The sequence below is a fragment of the Botryllus schlosseri genome, chromosome 10, assembly GCF_051294905.1.
Source record: "Botryllus schlosseri isolate E-star chromosome 10, Bs_hap1, whole genome shotgun sequence".
In the NCBI taxonomy this organism is placed as follows: Eukaryota; Metazoa; Chordata; class Ascidiacea; order Stolidobranchia; family Styelidae; genus Botryllus; species Botryllus schlosseri.
The window spans coordinates 20,360,458-20,381,844 of record NC_137245.1 but is presented as its reverse complement, the minus strand read 5'-3'; the positions used below and the strand labels follow the sequence as shown (position 1 = coordinate 20,381,844).

Sequence of the window (21,387 nt, the reverse complement as noted above, 5' to 3'; positions counted from 1 at the left end):
TTACGATATGATAGGTAATTGCTGGATTGAGAAACGGTAGTTTCAAACGCTATGGTGGGCCATATTTACTGCGATGAAATATTTGATATGGGTGACAATGCGGTGTGAGCGGACCCACGCAATCCGGTACCTAAATTATATTCATTGATACTTTCGTGAAAACATATTTGTCACTCCATAACTACTGTGCGCGAAGCACAACAAAGGTTCTTGGCTTTACGTGACTTTTATGGATATTAAATGTTGAAAACAGCCCCGAAATTATAAGTAGAGAAAATCAGGTCTACTTGAGTAAGTAAGCAGAGGAAAACTACTTGAGTACTTCGGAAACGTAGAAGTACTTCATTACTGACGACCTCTGGTTGTCCTTCATTTTTTCAATCTTTCTTACCTCTTTTGTTGCACCACCGTCGAGCAGTCCGACTGACAGCCAAGGGTACCGCGGCACACAAGTACCACATGCCCCACGAGTTTCGTTACAGCGCTGCTAATTTGTCTGCGATTGAGCAAGATATATTGATGATATCGACAACCGCGTCTACTGCATATAACTTTATTTTATCTGATAAACCTCCGTTTCCTAACACAGACTTGCCAAAACATTACTCAAAATCAGCATGAAGTTTTATGTCCAGGTATTATATAGACAAAAAGCCTAGACTTGTGAGGCATATAGGTTCATATGTCGGCTTATATTAGTAAAAGTAATCACTCTATTAAGTGCGATGAACGTCCATATGCATATCGCATTCATGCATATTGCACATGCATGTACTCAGTTTATTCGAAGTCAATTTTCAAATCCCACCCTTTCGTACGCTCCTTGAACAATCTATCGAATTCATCGTTTTGAGTTTTGCTAAAGTGGTTTTTCCAGTCTCCCACTTCCCCCTTCCTCATGAATTTCGATACCTTGAAGTCGAAAGCACCTAATTTGGCCATGTGAGAGTAGTTGACCGTATTGTTATCTTTCATGCTCTCAAAAGTACAATGCTTGGCAATGGCGTCGATTTGCTCTTCCGACAGTTCCTTTTCGAGGAATTTCGCCATTTTTTTCAATTCTGCCTTAAGATCCTTTTTGAGACTTTCGTAAGACACGAAGTAAATGCTTTCGGGCCGTTTTTGGGAGATCTGCAATCAGATGAGGATGTCACAATGTGCATATATGGCACATCGCAGTATATCAAGTCGTGTAATAGTAATTGCTTGTCAAAGAAGTAGTGAGGATGCTTCTGAACAGTCTATCGTCACAGCGAAATACTTTACACGCAGCAATTTGCAGGGTTATTTCCAGAGGTGATCAATGTAGTCAAGAAAGCTACTCAAGTAAGAGTATAAGTACTTTTTCCATAAGCCACCTAAAACTTCTTGAAGTAGAAGTAGAATTGACCGACTTTAAATCTACTCAGGTAAGTAAGTAGTCTTAATTCGTTCGCATGAACTGTCAAAAGCTGCAAATTGACCTATGCGGAACGTGAGGAGAACTTGATGCGTATTGATGTATCCCATGAGATATCAATTTTCGACAGAACAAGCATTCTTTCGCATCATGAGATGCAAATTGCAGTATTGATATGAAAATGCGATACTAACCCTTTGTTTACTAGAAGACTACGTTTTAGAGAACATCATGGCATGGCGCCCTGTACCCCATATTATAAGGCATCAAGTTTAAGCGAAGAGCAATACGGAGAGGTTGTATCAGATACGGTTTCAACACTTTGCACGATTAGTATACGTTAGAAACAAATATTGTGGATCGTAAGATTTATATTTAGTGTAGCGCTATTTTCGGAAAATAGAAGCATTACGACAGTTGCGTTTATGCGTCAACATATGTTCTGCAGACAAAAGAACTGAACGTAGATAGAACTCAAAGTATGATACTCGGAATTGAAAGTGAAATGCAAACACCACTTCTAAAAAGCGGAAAATATATTTCATGTCTTTTGTCCATAAAGCTTCAAAGATGATCTGCTTAAACAGGTGTAACATTCAGAAAAGCCCGATTTTCCAGATTAGCAGGACACGTCATGGGCTTCTAGATTACGATATGATAGGTAATTGCTAGTTGCGAAACGGTATTTCAAACGTTATGGTGGGCCTCAGTTACTGTGATGAAATATTTGATATGGGCGACAATGCGGTGTGAGCGGAACCAAGCGATCCGGCACCTCAATTAAATTCACTGATACTTTCGTGAAAACATATTTGTCACTCCATCCAGTGTTGGGATCAAGTCACTACCTTTGAGTCACGAGTCATCTCGAGTCATTGCAGATTTTGACTCAAGTCAAAAGGTGACTCGAGCCAAGTCGAGTCACTCGTTTTATGGAGGTGACTCGAGTCAAGTCGAGTCAAGTCAAGTCAAGTCACGAGCCAAGTCACAATTCCAGTCAAATTGAATTTTTGAAGTACGAGTGATGATTCAAAGTCATTACATTTTGCTAGCTGTGTGAAAGACAGATTAATTGATCATTTATCTTGAATCAAATAACGAATATCTAGTTAAATATTCATGCAAAATAGGACCTAATGCGAAGCTTCGAGAAGTTGAAACAAAGTGATATGGTACAATAGCCTACACTACCCGTCTACACATCCGTGAGAATATAAACGCAAGAACGGGGCCTACGATAAGTTATCGTAGGCCCCGGCACGAACTATATTTGTTCGATTTAAATCATACTAGAGGGTTGGTGAATATGAGCACTGCGCAACGTAAGCATTGGAGCCGTCTAAGAAACAGGGACACATTGCTATTTAGATTAATCTTCTACCGCTACTACTTCGACAACGTAAGCTGTGATCGTTTAGTTTGCGGTCAATCATTGCTTACTAAAAACATGGGTCAGGGTCAATTTGTATGTGATGTAACAATGGAGGATCAGTGTAACGTAGAATCAGTGACTGACTGGTTGCTCTCACAAATGACGCCGGCGTATCTTGAACAATCCGAACATAGACAAGATACAATGATTTATTCGACAACATTTACTTGATGACTTGAAATTGACTCGTAAATTTTACTACGAGTCACGAGTCAATGCCCATTTTTGAAGCTCCGAGTCAAGTCAAGTCAAGTCATTTTTCCAAAGTGACTCGAGTCAAGTCATGACTCGAGTCATCCCAACACCGCTCAATACCTACTGTGCGCGAAGCGCAACAAAATTTCCGGGCTTTACTTGACTTTCATGAATATTAAATGTTGGTACTGCGTGAAAACAGGCCCGAAATTCCTCCGGCTACCTTTCGTATTGGGGGATTAAACTACTACTCGACAAACTGAAAATAGCGAAAAGTAAGTAAGTAGATCACAAAATATTACGAAGTAGAAGTAGAGAAAATCAGATGTACTTGAGTAAGTACCAGAAGTAGTGGAAAACTATTGTACTTCCAAAAAGTAGAAGTACTACGTTACTGACCACCTCTGGTTATTTCACGTGCACGGCTGAATACAATGATTCGCAATCCTAAATATGAACTATATAGGGCTCGGCGATACGCAATACTGAAAAACAAACATTTCTTGGCTATATATATTCGTCAATGCTGTGAATGCGATCGTAGTGATGGAAACGAAAGGGTTACTGCTATACCTCCCAAAATCCGTGAACATGCTCGAACCACGATCCGAATACGCAACCATTATCTGAGAACAATTTGACGTATTCATCCCAAGTCCCCGGATCGGGAGTCTGAAGGTTCATCCGTTGGAAATGATAAAAGGAGACGCACACGTCTTTCGGATTGCGGTAGGCGCAGACAATCTTGCCGACCGGTTTACTTTGCAACTCCTTCGGCAGGAATTGGAATGGCAGATGGCTTTTGAGGAATCTGCGATCGTACATATGGTTAGTGCGTACGTTTATCTAGACTCCTTGTTGCCTATCCCACTGTAGCCACAGAGAGTGAGAGAGTCCAGCTCTACATTCACCAAAAGACACCCATATACTGACGCCAGTGTGGAGCGGATCGACAAATTATCTGGTCCTACTCGGATCCTGTTTTTCAAAGCTCTGGCCCCACTGCGGTCCGACTCTTATAGCTTCCGGATTCTAGAAATGACCGTGACCCGGTCTGAAAAACTCCGATAATAATTATATACCCACCGGATGGTATTGAATATTGATTGAAACAATACAAACAGGAAATTAAATACTAAGCATGTGGTTTATTTCCATGAACGTTTCACTGTACCTATTCATTCGAGGGTGGAAGAGGGTAAGGCTGTCATATTCTAAGTAAAAAGTACTGATCCCGCTCCGATCCGACTCCGGCCGTATCAGAAAAAGTACTCATCCGACTCCAAACCGGCTCCGGCCAAAATGCGAAAATCCGGCCGGATATACAATCCGACTCAGGTCCATGCTGCCCCATAACTGAAGCATGAAAGAGAGTCACTGAAGAGTGAGGGTAATCTGACAATGCTGAACAATGCTGAACAATGCTGTCTGGCTCTTTTTCTCTTGAGCTACTCTCTCGTTTCGCCAGACAGCATTGTTGCGTCCCAATGCCAATCTCCATAACAATGAAAAATTCGAGGCTGATTGTGGGAGTTCCAGGGCCACGAGCGGAATAAAATTTATATTTTCGTAATCAGTGCAGAGTCAGCTTTCGATTGATACCCGTTTTACCAAGTTTAATGCTCGGCAAGCCGGTCAAAAATGACCGTCAAATTGCCTGTAGCCAAATGGAAAATGTGACGTGATACAATTTCACTGAGCCGCGAGATTTGCCTGTGTCGACACCATATAGGACACTATGGTGAGACGATCCAGCAGACTGACAGTAAACACACATCGTCAAAATGTGATTTACTCCTGTATCAATTTAGGCCTGTCACGAAAAGAATCATCACATTTATAACTATTTGAATAGAATTTTTGTTGTACTTGATTACTTGAGATATATTAACTATAAGATATAGACACCATATGGGCGGACAAATGTATGATGCCATCATAAAAGCTATCGGATTATAATTTTCAGCTACTATGAATATTTTGAATCTAGCAGATTGATCATAGAGACTGCGATCTAATATCAAAACATTTTTAAGTTGAGCATTGTAATTCCAATCCAGGATTCGGCTATACTTCTGATATTAATATTAATATAATATAAATATATTAATGAATGTGTCCTAATGATTGAAATGTCGAAACGCCGAACGGCCCATTGTTGTTACATCGTTGGAGCGTACCACTACGGTACTCGGTACCTTTAAGTGGCCTTATAGTTACATCTTTGGTCGCTAAACCATGTTATTAACAGATTGCCAATGGTTGTCATAGCTACTTGCCTAGATAGCGAAATACCAAGCTGCGACCTTCTGATCTATTACTATTCCCCTGAAACGCGATTAGTTTGTTGCGTCCATGGTTCTAACAAATTTACGGCATTCCGAGTCATTCCAAGTCCACTCGAGTCATTTTCATTTTGCCATCAAGTTAGCCCTAGTCTGCGTAATTTTAAGAAAGGCCGCGTCCAAGTCCAACTCACAAATTTCAGTCACGAATCGTCTAAGGGTCAGGTTTTGTCATCATGAATATTACAAATGTGGCGAAATAGTGAATTTTCCACTGCATGGTAGCGTTTGCAATTTATGTGATAGTGAAGTTTGATGAATAGTTTGAGGCTTTCGGAGCAATTTAAGAAGGAATTTTCACTTTATAACCTGAAAAGATATATGTGACACTTATATATTGTCAAATTAATAAAAATCTAAAATGAGGTCGCGGGCCGCACAAAATGCTTTGGCGGGCTGCATGCGGCCCGCGGGCCGCGTCTTTGAGACCTCTGGATTAGAAGGACATATCATGCTATCGTATGGTACGAAATTTTAGCGTATGGGTATGAAAATGCGCATGAATAGTATGGAATGGGAAATTTCAAGTATGGTATGGCAAGCAAGGCTCCACCACAGTCCCATGGGCGAAGTGTGGCCCGTCAGGTCATCATATGTGACCGGTGAGATGCTTGATGGTTTGGAATTAAATTGGATACTAACGTAATGTGATCAAAATTATATTGTTTCCTTCTTCCATAGGCAACCTAGAAATAATCAGCCTCAAAACCAGAAAAGCAAAACCTAAGCACATGGATTTATAATTCCCATTGCTGCATCATACCGCAGGGTCGACGGCTTGAACCGATGCACACGAAACAAGGGACATTCGCAAATATATCCTACACAAACAGTAAAAATCGAATTAGCTGTATTTCAGATGTAATTCATCATGTTGGTGATCGTAGCTATGGCAATCAACAGCGAAAATTTTTAGACAACAGATATTTTTTATACAAGGTTGTTATTTATTTTATATTATTTTAAACACACCCATATTACCTATATGCCTATTATCAGGCACATGCAGCAGTTAACACACATATTGTACGCATAAAAATAGTCGTAGCTCAGCTACCATTTATCAAAACTAGATAGCGAGTCTTTTCTTTGGGCCACTCATTCATTGCTTGCGGACCATTCCAGACATCTGGTATATCGGGCGCATCAAGAAACCCATAACGGAAACCAAGCGTCACCGACTTAGCTGTCTCGACGTCCGCCTCGTTGCATACCAGCCAAACTATTTCTTGCATCCAAGTAGTGCCTATATATAAATATTATCGTAAAAATGTAGGTACATGTTTGGGGATATATAGGCCTATACATGAAAGTTGTTCTTGGGTCTCGCTCGAATAGCGTGCATTTGTTTTTCTCCGATCATCACGACATATACCGTGATTTATTCAATGCAGAACGATAGTATTTGAAGGACGAAGGAAGGAACGATTGAAAGTGTGCTGGAGTCATTGCAGCAACGGGAACACAAGAAAAAGCAAGGATTTTGAGACCATACCAATGTAACGACTCATTTAGAAGCCATTATGTACACTGAGGCTGATAAGTTCAAAATCATTAGGTTAATCTAGTGCAGAGGTCCCCTCCCAATATCCCGGAAAACGAGAAGACCAAGACAATTTTTAGCAATTTGAAATATCTATCTCCATCTCGTTGAAATTTATAATGGACAGCCGTAGTATAGGCTACATAAACCAATACGAAAAATTACGAAAAAACAACATATTCATGAAAATTTTCTCAGAGGATGTTCCTAGTTGCTACCCGGATCGATATTCCCCCATTGAGACTACAGATCACGATTTTCTAATTGCAAACATGATTTGCAAATTTTGTAATTAAAACTCGCGATTGTAATTTGAAATGCAGGAATTATCGCACATACAGACAATATCGTTCTATGTATATTACTATCGTTATAACTCCTCCGATTATTTACCGCAGTGGTTCCCAACCTGTGGTACGCGAAGGTCTTCCAGGTGGTTCGCGAGTAGATTCTGTTGTTGTTTTTTGACCGAAGGGAGTTATTGGTTCAGGTGGAGTTGATTTTGAGTGTTTTTTGAAGCCGTCGTCGTCGTGGTATAAGGTCGTCATCGTGAGTAGGGGCAATCCCACCAATGACGGCCTACGGGGAAAGATCTAGTCGTAAAGCATTGAGATTCTTACCTAACTTAATTCCGTTTTAATATATTTAACCCCAAGAATTCCAAATGGATACACTACAAAAACCATAAACAGCGCCTTACAATGGGCAGTTTATTTTCTGTTTCGCTGCCTTCGGCAGCTCAATTTGGAGGGCACATTATTGACTGCCTTCGGCGCGCGCAACATATGTAGGTGGTATACGCGAGCACTGCATAAAACCTCGAAATGGTACGTGGGTGGAAAAAGGTTGGGAACCACTGGGTTACAGTGTCTGTGGGTATGGCCCGAGTTGTCGAAAGTTACTCAACCTCAACGGCAAGGAATTCGATGAGAAGACGTTCAATTCATATGGAAAATAGTCGTATAACAATAGGCCGCACCACAGTCAGTTCCAGATTGTATTGAGTCGGTGTTTCGTTGTTTAAAAACATCCCGGCTTCTGACATTTGAACCCTCAAGGTTTGTCATTCAATGAGATTTGGACTCACTGTGAAAAGCTGCCTCAGCAATGGCTATCCTTTCATGATCCTAAACGCGTTCCTATGAATGCCAATGTTACTTAGAGCCGAGCAATATGTTTGAATTATTACACCAGATAATCAAGCAATATCTATACAATTTACAAGTTTTGCAGTTAGCTATACATCAATACCTCATTGAACATAGATGTTGCAATGCACTTGCTGCTATAACTATTCCTGCTCGGTAAATATCACTTTATGATGCGTTATGTCCTGAACTGGTCAGTAACGAAGTACTTCTACTTGTCGAAGTACGTCCACTTGTCGATGTACTTCAAGTAGATTTTTCCTACTCGCAGTATTTCCTTAAGTGGTTATAATTTCAGATTTCTACTTCTACGATGTCTACTTTGACCACCTCTGGTAATGTCATGCAGTATGTCCTGTACCCGGATTAAGATTACTTGTCGAATACTCAGGCAATGTAGAAGAAACATTACAAACCTGATTTGGGGTAAGCGTCGACGATGACGTCGGTCGGTCGCATAACGAAGTCCGGCACCTTCTCTGTGATCTCTTTCCACGGTCCTGGAACCAACACTTCTCCATTCTCCATAGAAGCTGTAAGTGACGGTGGTCGTTTGCCTGCCATGATATTGCAACGCCTACAATCTACAGCTCAGAAAGGTGTTCAGAAATCTACGCTGTAAATACGATAAGGATACCACAAGGTAACCTCACATTCTGCAAGAAGCCCTTCGTTTATGGCAACCCCATGACTAACGAACACTGTTTTTACTGATACCCGTATCATTAATACAATAATATATAGAATTGTCGTTTTATGGGTTTTCCGAACTCCGAGGTATTGCTTGTGACACTCCCCGTATCGATGCACATGACTGAAGACAACTCGAACGTGACCCTCAACTCGCTGTTGAGAAGTTCGTACCGATTGATGTGATCACTGATATCTCCATATCAGTTCACTTGGCAGTGATCTGTCTCCTGTCTCGCCATTAAAGGTCAAAATTCAATTGTACCACGAAAAATACCACACTGCGGCGCACAGGCCGCATCAGTAGGCAATTGTGCCTGCTTAGCAGTTCAAACGGATAGCTGCACCAATACTGAAACTTTCTGATTTATGCTGTAATGATACGGAGGGAAATTTAATTATCATGCATCGTGCCACTCATTCTCGTGTTCATTCGTATCGGCAATTAACTTTCTACAAGACTATCCTATTTTCCGAGCCTGATTGCCTTCTCTTAAGTCAAGATATTGCAGGCTAACGAGACCCTTGCCCTATATACGAATGTGAATGAGCTATCACCTCTTACACGCCGAAGCTTGCACGATATCATGTTCCTGATGAGCGATAAGGAAAGGTCGCATCAGCAAAGCAACTATTTGTGTCTACCCTGCAGCCCACACTAGCTATATACAAGCCACACAATTGAGCTTTGAGTGCTATTGTCCATAGCATAAAAGGTATCGCCGCGAGAAACATATATTCGAATCGATGAAATATCCAGGAACTTATATTATCATCCGTGTATTATTATATTCTTTACAGAGATGAACATGGATTAGAATTAGGATTTGTGAAAACCGGATTTGTGAAATTTTATCGGATTAGGACAAAATGTCGGGGGAGATAGCATAGTGGTAACGATAAGCGCCTGTGGAATCGGGCGGCCGCGGATCGATTCCCGTCGGAGGTTCATCTGGGCTCCTCTTCCTCCGCCGTCGCCGTTCTTACGGCGACAAAAAGCCCAGAGAAAGAAAGCACTCACAGGGAATGGAAAGAACTAGAAAGGGCCGCGGCTTCAAAAAGATCGGCATCGAAAAGAACTGGTATGTCGGGCCCTCTAGGCCGATGTGGATGTCAGTCTTAAAGGATCGCAACTCGCAACTGCGTGTCATTCGATATCCTCCTATCTGTTCGTTACATCTCATGGTGTCTTATCGCATTGTACATTGTGTGTGACTTGTTCAGATGAAAAATATAACCCAACGATTATTATTATTATTATAGGATCGGACCAGGATTTCAGATTAATATTTTAATGGATTAGGATTAGGATTTGATTTACCGATTTTCGGGAGATTGATGTCCTGTAGCGTATGGCGACAAAGTTTTTCGTCCTAACAAAGTTACTTCATGTACTTTGACACTCATTATGCGTGTTATTTTACATAATTAGAGGCATAAGATGTAGGCTTTCTAAGAGGAATTCCAAGTTTATATAGGATTAGGATTAGGATTGGAATATCCCAAGTTTTTGGATTACGACTAGGATTAGGATTTTAAGAAGGAAGAAGAGAACCCAAAAATCAAGATAATTGGCAACTTGAAATCGGGGCTGGCGCGAATTTTTTTTGAAAAAGTAGCATAAAATTTCAAAAATACTCTTTAATTTATGCTAACTCACGAAATAATTTTGGGCGCCCTTCGAGCTCGCCCCCCCCAATTGAGGGGTTTGGGGTGCGGCAGTTACGGGCCTGACCCCAGTCGCACGGATTTGGTTTTTGCGATACATTAAACATACCAATGCAAGATGGATCCAGTACGCCTGCCAGATTTTTTACAACGATGTATTCTTTATATCAATTTCATTGATTGGTTGAATAAGCAACATTCGCTGACTAACCGACATGTAGCGTATTTCGCTTTTGATGTTCTTTGATTGCAAGTCAAGCTCCCAGCAGAGAGTCACTCAATATTCACAAATACAGAAAGCTGGATATTTCGAGAAAACTTTTTTAACAAAGCAAGGAAACTTCTTAAGATTGGCATGGTGTTGCTCGTTTAGTGATGATTTTTTATGCTGCTATAGCGCCATACATAGAGTGACTCAAAGTTGAAATGCAAGGAATTTCAACTAAAGATGTTATAATGACGTGAAAAATTGTAATATGTGAAAATGGTTCACAACGCAGAACCTACCAAGGCCCGTTTGTGAACGTGAACCTCTAAATACCTGAGGTTCACACACAGAACGCCAACGTGCACCTCACGTTCACACAATCCCTAGACTGGATAACAGTACGTTTTAACTTTCGCTTGATATGAAAGGTCAAACGATACAGCGTTTTACATCGTTAATTCGAGTATACAAATATGAATCCATGGCGAAGCCAAAACTACCAAAAATAAAATCTGAAAAATTACAAAAATACGCTATTGCCAAAAATAACACTATACCTGGCGATCAATAATCAGAGAGAAGAGTAAACACGGCGGCGCCTGTATGATAATGCAATTTTCAAATCCATAATGTGTTTCTGATCATCGACGAGAAATGAACTAAACTCGCTTCGAAGTGGCGTTCCCAATTACATATTCACCAGAGGTGGTCAAAGTAGTCAAGAAAGCTACTCAAGTAGAAGTAGAAGTAGTGACGAAAAAATCTACTCAAGTACAAGTAGAAGTACTTCTTTCGTGAGCAACCTAAAACTACTTGAAGTAGAAGTAGAATTGACTGACTTCAAAAGTACTCAAGTAAGTAAGTAGTTGTGAAAACGATCGTGATTGGATGGATTATAAAAAAGTGCAAATTGAGCTATGGGATATAGGTGACGAGCTTGATTCATATTGATGCATACCAGCAGGTATCCAATTTTCGATAGCATAAGCATTCGTCCACTTCATGGGATGAAAAGGATAGTATTGATAAGGAAATGCGATACTAATCCTCTGTTTTCTCGAACAACACGTTTTGGAAAATAGCATGGTATGGCGCCATCCCCCATATTATAAGGCCCGTAGTTTAGTCGAAGAGCAATATGGAGAAGTTGTATAAGATACGGTGTAAACACTTTGCGCGATTAGTAAACGTTAATAAAAAATATGGTGGACCGTAAAAATGCCATATTGTGTAGCTTTATTTCCAGAAATGAAAGGCATTACTGCACTTGCTTTTATACTTCAACATGTATGTTATTCGAACGAAAGAACTGATATTAATTATAACTCAAAGTATATGATACTGGGAATTGAAAGTGAAATATAAATATTACTTCTAAAAGCAGAATATGTATTTCATGTTTTAGTCCTGAAAGTTTCAAAGGTGTTATGCTAAAACAGCTATAAAACTTTAAAAAAAAGTCAAAGTACACTCTTCCAGATTAGGACACGCCATGGACATATATGCTAGATTACGATATGACCAGAAAATGCTAGATTGCGAAACATCAGTTTCAAACGTTATGATGAGCCATATATACTGTGATGAATTGTTTCTTATGGGTGAAGGGCGACAATGTGGTGTGAACGCAACCACGCCAGCCCTCCACCTAAATTATATTCACCGATACTTTCGTGAAATCATACTGGTCACCCCGTATCCACTGCGCGCGAAGCGCGACGAAAATTCTGTGCTTTACTAAACTTTTATGAAAATTAAATGTTAATACTCCGTGAAAACAGCTCCGAAATTCCACAGGCTATCTTCCTGATTGGAAGATTGAACTACTTCTACTTGACAAACTGAAAATAGCGAAAAGTAAGTAAGTAGATCACAAAATATTAAGAAGTAGAAGTAGAAGTAGCGAAAATCTGATCTACTTGAGTAAGTACCAGAAGTAGAGGAAAACTACTTGAGTACTTCGAAAAAGTAGAAGTACTTCGTTACTGACCACCTCTGATATTCACATACCCCCCGCATTCCTGATCGTTAGGTAGCTTGTTCGCACTGTCGTTAAATTAGGGTTACCATTCGTCCTCCTTTTTCAGGTTTCTGAAAATGTCTTCCGAAGACGCCTAAATGTCCTCCTTCTTGAGATTATGTCATATTTTTCGATAATTGTGGTTATTCATAGGGCGAAGTTCGACGGACATACAGTAAATCAGCAGTGAAGTAACACTCCGACGGCGATTTCGGACTCTGAGACGGTAAGTTGACCTTTTTTTTATTCAACCGACCATGAAGTGGGAAAAATTAAAAATTTCCCTTTTTTCAAGATTTTCTTCCGGTATTCTGTGTTTGAATTTTTTTTTAAAGTGTCTTCCTTTCCCGGAACCAACATATGGTAACCCTACGTTAAATATAAGCCTGTAGCGCAACGTGATATTGCCGACGAAGAATTCGAGAATCAACCAGTAAAGTAAACCAAATGATATCAGTTTACAGTGATCTCCGTCGCTGGAGTTATTTATCATTTTTTGGAGGATCTGATTGAGCCGCGTATAGGCGTGTATGGAAATATAGATAGCTAACCTAACAGTAGGTTAGTTATCTAAATAATGTAACCAATAGAATAGTTGGGGTATGCCTAGTTCCTACCTTCGCGTGTGGTGCACTGAGACCTCGGAAAGCCGACTAATTATGCAAAAGTGAAGAATAAACATTAGATTCATTCTTTTACTGTTGTCTATAACTGCTGGTTGTGATTTAAAATGTACATTTTAGTTCCCCCACGTTTCGAAAAAGATCATATGGCTCTCGCGGATACACAATTAAAATATGCATATTGCAAATGACTCCCGACCCATCTAGCTAAGCTAAAATGTCTCATGCTCAACTGTTATTTTTCACTGCATTACATGCTCAAATGATGTCGGACAACCGGCTTGATTAGTGCAGGTCTTACTTATAACATCCCATCAGTTTTTATACAGAAAATATGGCAGACACGACGAATACCATATGTAGTGAACTTCGATTTCGCGCACCATTACGTCTCGAATATTCAATTGTGATGTGTCAGTTGATTGTCATCGTTGTATGGCTCTTGTGTAATAGAATTGAAAATACAGAGCCTATAAGGGTTTTTCGACGAAAAAAGTCTAAGACCCTGAGATAGAGTATGGTAATTGCCACGTCATAATTACCGCAGTATCTACAACATGTAATAAATATAGGATTATAAAGCTTACGTACGATGGTTGAAATGACATTTCTGTGAAATATGCACCAATCCACATCATTATCGCAAAGAGCAATGAAATAGACATACCACGAGTGGTTTGTACATTCCGCGCCACCAATCAGCCATTTAAACACTGTGTACTATAATGAGCGACAGGTCCCGCTAGCAAATATATCATTATTAAGTTACAATAAGATAATCAAATCATAACGGCATTTTCGGGCTGCGCATGGTATTCGTGAACATAACTATACATCCGTGGCTCCATTACTATTTACTGGTGTTGTAAAACCAATTTTTTTCAAATTTTTCTGCCAACCCCATGAAATTATTGCGCTGTCTTCAAAAACGATGTAAAACAAATTTGACTAAATTCCAACCCGTAGAAGCGGAGTTATTTGAGTTTTTCGATGACAATTCTTGGATTATCCACCGATCACCGACCATCTACGGCGATGTCCTGTTTCTTCAACACCCCCTGTAGGACCATCTTTAACCCTCGGGTCCTCTGAGTGTTTACACCCCTCTCAAAATCTAAATCGCCCACTGAGAGCGCTGGCGCCAAGGTTAAGACTAAAAGCCGTCATGGGCTCCACTAGGGTTGCATTTAAAACAAAAATCAATTTAGAACGAACATGTTTTTAAGCCGAATATTCAATTGTGGCGTCATAGTGGATCGAGATTGACAATTGAAAATATAGGGGTAAATATTGCTCCTTTAAAGAAATATCTGTACTATCGCTGTTGAACCGACTATTGTGAGGGTTCCAACCATCCCATATCGATATATGTCGGCTATATCGGGTGGTAACTCATAAAACATGATTTTTTGGAAGTATTTAATAATTATGGCATAATTTTAAACTTAAAAAAACAACAATATTTTAAAAGGCCTTTGTTTAAAACATGTTTTAAACAAAATGTTTTAAAACACCATATGTTTTAAATGCAACCCTAGGCTATACACTATTCGTGACATACTATATTCGCAAGCGTAATTATATTAGTTATATTACATTAGAAGTACTCGTTCGCTTCCAAATACTTAATTCCAGAATGATGGCGGAAGTGGTATAAGAAAACCAATACATATATACGACCTCGCAAGGTTACGAAGCTAGTAAAATGTCTGCACCGTCGTAATACTTTCAATGCTACATCGTTCAATGTACCAGTTCAAAATCTATTTTTAAAGTCCAATCCTTTGTCAATTTCTCGTAGATATCATCAAATACAGCGTTCTGCTCGGGCGTGAAGTGATTTTTCCAATCTCCGACTTCCCCCTTTCTCATAAATTTCGACAATTTGAAGTCAGCAAATCCGAGATCATCCAGATGCGAATAATTGGTGCTTTTATTCTTCTGCATGTTGCCGAACGTACAGTAATCGACAATGGCGTCGACTTTATCGTCAGACAAATCTTTCTCCAAAAATGTGGCTAGTTTTTTCACTTCCTCCTTCAAATTCTTCTTCATACCTTCGTACGTTAACAGGTAAACGTTGCGATGCTCCTGAGAGGCCTGGAAGTTTTATATACATTTCATTTTCGATGAGAATGCAGTAACCTGTATTAATTGAAGCATTGCCCACACTTATCAGTCCACCGGCATACGTAGCCCTCATTACCACAGCCGCACGGCTGTCAAAAGATGGTCCACCACATATACGATTACTTACTCTATGGACCATACGGACAGTTGTACACTGTAAAAGTACATTATACTTGAATACTCCAATGTGTATGGGCTTGATAGTAAGCTACAATACTTATCATTAATGCTATAGTCATCTTTCATAGTGTATTGTGATCTATCATCGTGGAGATTGTAAACCAAACTCATTTGCCAATGATACAGGCCTATATAAGCAAACATAAAGAGTGGTGCAGTGTGCTAAGCGACACCAATAGGTGCTGGTTCAACTTCCAGCTCTGCCAAACGTATGTGTATAGGAGGTTTTCTGTATTCCTCCATGGCGATCCCGCTGCAGTCTTAAAAACGCAGAACATAAGTGAGCCGATCTCAAAGTGGGCAACAGAGAAATGGACGTGGGGGCCAGAAAGCGAGAGTGACCGTAGAATGCGAATGCACGAGGGAAAGACTTCCGCCACGAAGATTGCCAAAGTAGGACATTATTGGTTACAAGGGAATGGAAGATTTAGTCGCACTTTTTAATTTGTTGTTGTCGAGATTCAGAATTAGAGCGCGGTCCCATTTAAGGAGACATATTTTTACATATGTCACCAGTGGACACGCATGAACATGTCCCTATCTCCCTTTACACATACAGAGACGACCCTATTTATAGCCAGATTTCTCGTGGATGTAGGAAAAGTAGGCAGTCAGACTACGGCGATGCATAAGATGGCTAGATCAACTGTGCCGTGACGTAATATGTGACATGCTCGCCGGTGAACTTCGAATTCAAAAGATTTTGTCCCCTGTAAGGGAACTTCGCGGTATTTCGGTTTAATGCACATTCCAATGTCCCGAAGCCACCGTACTGAATAGAAGCGAACCTAACCTAACTCTGACACTTTAAAACACAAATCGGAGCTTAGTGTAAGCAGTCAAATGGTCGATGGTTGTCCAATCATGACGACCGCATGGTTATTGTTCGGTTGGGATCCAGCAATTCTGATCTAGCACATTTTCAGTATACATATTAAGTAAGGATACGTAAAGTCTAAATATATCACCTGCCAGTGACTGTGCACATGATCGAACCAGGAACCGTACAGGCATTTTCCGGAAGAGAACTTTTCCACGAATTCATCCCACGTTCCCGGTTCCGGCAACATTTTATTCATCCGGTGAAAGTGGTAAAACGAGACGCAAACGTCTTTCGGGTTTCTGATTACAGAGACCATCTTGCCAACGACTTGCGTGCGAAATTCATGCGGGAGAAATTGCACTGGCAAATGCGACTTGATGAATCTGAATGATAATGACAGTCCTAATTAGTCTTTATACCGGGGTTGTAACCAAGTCACTAAGCTCCGAGTCACAAGTCAATTCCACTTTTATAGTTTTGACTCGAGTCAAGTCGAGTCATTTTCAACTCACCACCGAGTCAAGTCCGAGTCCAAGTCATTGAGCAGAGGTTCGAGTCCGAGTCATGGTATTATGACTCGAGTCCGAGTCCAAGTCATTTTGTTGACTGCTTAGTTTCCATTCAATGTCTTGTTAAACTCACTTTTATAACCCTGTTTCGTGATATCGAATGGTTCGCATTTATAATATACTGGTTTTCATCACTTTTTGCAGTTTCTGGTCTCATTTTCAAGTAACAGTATACCAATAGACGAAATCCCATACGGTGGTTACTTTACTGTTCTTCGAAATTACAATGAAATGTCGGTGTTGACCGTCTGAGTCTCGAGTCATATGACTTGGTTCGAGTCATGCGCAATGACTCGAGTCCAAGTCGAGTCAATACACAGATTGAATCGAGTCGAGTCGAGTCATTTCCGTATTTTGAGAAAATGACTCGAGTCAAGTCGAGTCATCAGAAAATCGTCACTCGAGTCTGACTCAAGTCGAGTCATGACTCGAGTCATTACAACCCTGCTTTATACAAATGGTTTTATACTAGTATGTAGTGGAAAATACCTTCTCTTCTCTTTTGGCCACCTTTCCAGTGCTTGATACCCATTTCCAAGTACTGGCGAATCGGGAGTTTCCAAAAATCCGTACCTCAATCCTAGCTTGTTGTTGTTGGCAGTGACAGTATCTGCGTCGTTGCAAATCTGCCATACGAGCTCTTCTGTCCAAGTTGTCCCTACAGTACAGATATATTGTAATGTTAATTAAAATAAACTCGAAAGTAAGTCAACTATGTGATTAGTTTTTATCTGTCATGTTGGAACTTGACAAGTGGTGTACAGGATCTCAGTTGCCATCGGTACATTATATGCCTTTATGTAGCTCATGTTTAGTGTTGTCTCGGCCGGTGAGTATCGCACGTGAGATTGATAGATTGTTTAGGTGTTGATTGGATTTTAGTTTGATGGGCGAGTGCAATTGGCCAGCAGCTCGCATGTGACGGTGTAGAGCAGGGGTGGGCAAACTTTTGAGCTCGTGGGCCGCATTCAACACCTGAATCCATTCGCGGGCCGCACTATATAAAATTGGGATTATGAAACACAATATTGTAGGGTTACCATACGTCCTCTTTTTTTATTTTTTTGAAAGTGTACTCGGAGGATGCCCCTTTGTCCTTTTTGTCGAAAATCTAGGTCATACTAATAGCAAAATGCGACTGATATGTCGTAAATCAGCACCGAAGTGTCGCTATGGCGGGTATATCGGGAGCTGGGCGGAAAGTTGACCCTTTTTTTAGTCAATCTCAACCACCTGCCAATGTGGAGTGGAAAACGGTATTTTGGGCGCTGAGCGAGAAAGTTGACCTTTTTTTAAGTCAACCGACCACAAAGTGGGAAAGATTTACCGTTTTTTGAGAATTTTTCTCGGTTTTTGCAAGTCTGAAAATCTGAAAAAGCGTTCTCTTCTCCGATTTCCAAAATATGGTAACCCTACAATATTGGTATTCCGAGTTGGTATTTCTACATGAGGCGCATCTTTGTGGGGTTCTGATGGCGAAGAGCGCTAGTATAATAAAATCGAAAAAGGAAGGTAAATTGAACCGCGCGCGGCGCGAAGAAAATTTCAAGATTAATAAAATTCTTTCAAGAAATCAGGATTCAATTCGTAAATTCAAAGTGTATGTCGACGGCCACCAACACATACTAATTGAATTGCGTGTCCACGGCCGCACAAATTTTCTTCTACGGCCGCAGGTTGGCCACCCCTGTTTTACGCATACAGAGAACGAATCTACCTAATACACCCGCGAATCGTTTTCTCCGAACGCAGCACTAAAATTAATAAACGTTGCTGGAGTCGCCGATCTAAAATCACACTCGTGATCCGAATTATATCAATCCCGTTTAGGATTTCTGTGATGTTTAGCAGTTCAAACCTTTCAAAATGCGTTGGTCTTGAGGTCGGGCTGTCGCGCCAGATATTATACATGAAAAATAACATGGGAAGTATTTACCTTAGAATTGATATGGTAAAATATATTAAGAACAAATTTAATTAAGTCCCTGTAGATTTCTAGTACGCATTTTATCAACATTTTTAATAAGTTTCGTGAGACTCTCGCGGGCCGCACCAAACGGTGTTGCAGGCCGCATGCGGACCGCGGGCCGTGGTTTGCCCACCCCTGGTGTAGAGAGAGGTCGACTTTTGTTGTTGTGTTTCTGTTGTGCCCTTGTGGCAATTTCTGCTTTGATCTTCGTTATAAACTTCGCATACATATTTATCTATGCATACCAAATATACATAATGGGGGATATGTTTTCTCGTACTATGGCACAGATCGCTATTTGGGATTCGAAACTATTAGTTTGCTAACTAACGTATCGTTCAACATGCTATATAGGAGCTAATAGTCTTTCCTCAAGGGACGGCTCCTTTGATCAACAGCATATAGGTTCGTAATCAATATCATATCTATGTTTCCCAGCCGGGGTGGAACTATGGCTACTTATATTCTTTTGATTTGTTTATTTTCTTGACAACAGTATATCCATTGTTAAACAAATTGATACGAGAGTGACCGTCGATACGTTATCAAAGTGTGGTGCGGTAAGTTTAGGCATCTCTGTCCTAGAGCCTTAAAGCCGCCTTATCTTTACCTTAAAACCCGTTCTATTTTATCTTTCTCCGGCAAAATTACCTTTTTAGTGACCGGGCTACATTTTATTAGGGGAAATCTTTTCTCAAATATCGGCCGAAGGGGTACACGAGATGAAAAAGGTCGAGAACTACTGTCATTAATCACCATTTGCTACGTAACCATACCGGCCTTCGGATATCCGTTGACAATGACGTCATCTGGCCGCATGGAAAATGTCGGAACTTGTTCAGTTGTATCCTTCCACCTATCAACCATCGGAATCGCAAATCCATTAGATACCGTAGCTTCAATCAACTCCGACCGCATTTTCTGATAGTTTGCTCTACGACAGTGAAATGAATTACAGTCGAGATACGCTGTTTTGTAGAGAGTCCACAAAGAATTTCAAAGTCAAAGTTATAATCGACCGTATTCAATTTAGCTTCACACATACACACAAAGTTTCCGTAAACCCAGACTCCAATCGTTTATCAAAACTTGATGGTGCAGTTCAATTTCGCCACGATCACCAATGAGAGGTGCTAAACTAAAACAAAAATGCAGGCAACGCGAAGGTCAGCCATATGTTTCTGGTTTGGACTATGCCCCACGCTCTGCGGGAAATGTGCGCAATAAACTTATACAGCTATCGTGGTTATCTCTTCTCGCTTTGGCTAGCCTAACCACTGGTTTCTACCTGAATGACTAAGTTATGCACTCCGGAATACAATCAGGCCACGACTATATTCTTACAGCTGACAAGTATTTGGCTGTGAATTCTGCTTGTACTAAAAGCTGCCATAACGAGTGATTTGCTATATAGGGGAGAAGACTCGCATTTTCGATTTATCGCCACCCTATCTACCTTTTCATTAAAATCGCGTTGCTTCAGCGTAATAATGAAATTCGTGTTCAACAGGCTCTCAATTTTCGTGACATTTATCTTGTATATGTCGTAATTGATGGTAATTGTATGCAATTATTTTGTACTCATGTTTCTAAAATTGCCCACATTCAGACGATAGCTCCTGCAGAGTGTCAACTCGAAAAGCTTCAGGTTTTCATATACTTTCTGTGTGAATACATCATTTTGAAAAGGTTCGAAATTATATATGATATGAATTTACAAGCGCTTTGTGATAAAATGTTCAGGTTCCTCGTCATTAATCAACCTGAAGTGCCCTAACTCAGGTTCAGTATAGAATTCTTCACGAATTCCCGAAAATACCAAAAACTTTTTTAAGTAACCACAACGGCTCATAATTTGTGAATTTTTGATTACTATATCAATGATTTTTTTCACTATGTCACATCACGACTATGAAAATCCAATATCCCTGGAACAGAGCAGCTGATGTCGCCGCGGGCAATTTCTAACAGCAGCGTCCGCCACTTACAGAAGTCCAACGATATTACGTTATAATTATTTCATGTTTTTACTCCGAAAACATATCCAATATTTGCGTACTTTCATCTGGTATCAGCAGCAGAAGACGAAGTGATCTGACAAGCAGGTAAAATACCGGAACAATATAATTCCCAAGTGATGGGCACCATCTGTAAATGTCGTTTAATCGTACCAAAGTACATGTGATGAAATCTGAACGATGTTTGTGATTGTTTTGTATTCGCATTCATTATGATGTTTTCCTTTCATCAGTCCTGTACGTTATTGGTTATTTTTAACGAATTGTATGTTATGAGGAGGGCGATTTTAATTATACCTAAATAATGGAAGATTTTGACCTAAAAAATCACAATTTTGACGTTTTTTGACCCTAAAAATCTTAATTTTGACATTTTTTACCCTAAAAATCTTAATTATGAACAAATTTGACATAACGTATGCAAATT

General features: G+C 40.2%; 1 protein-coding gene and 1 long non-coding RNA gene across 2 annotated transcripts in view; one reads left to right on the top strand and one right to left on the bottom strand.

The window, feature by feature from the left end:
- The window catches only part of LOC145448180 (uncharacterized), a 453,937-nt gene that overhangs the window by 328,760 nt on the left and 103,790 nt on the right, over positions 1-21,387 (top strand). The window lies entirely within an intron of this gene.
- Positions 607-19,890, bottom strand: LOC145448745 (uncharacterized). The gene is made up of 8 exons (XM_080327206.1): positions 19,719-19,890; positions 17,463-17,631; positions 16,550-16,787; positions 15,018-15,371; positions 8,479-8,653; positions 6,450-6,617; positions 3,600-3,838; positions 607-1,131 (listed from the first exon to the last, which is right to left on the bottom strand). The coding sequence occupies exons 1-8, from the start codon at positions 19,858-19,860 to the stop codon at positions 781-783; spliced, it is 1,836 nt and encodes a 611-aa protein (XP_080183332.1). The 5' UTR covers positions 19,861-19,890; the 3' UTR covers positions 607-780.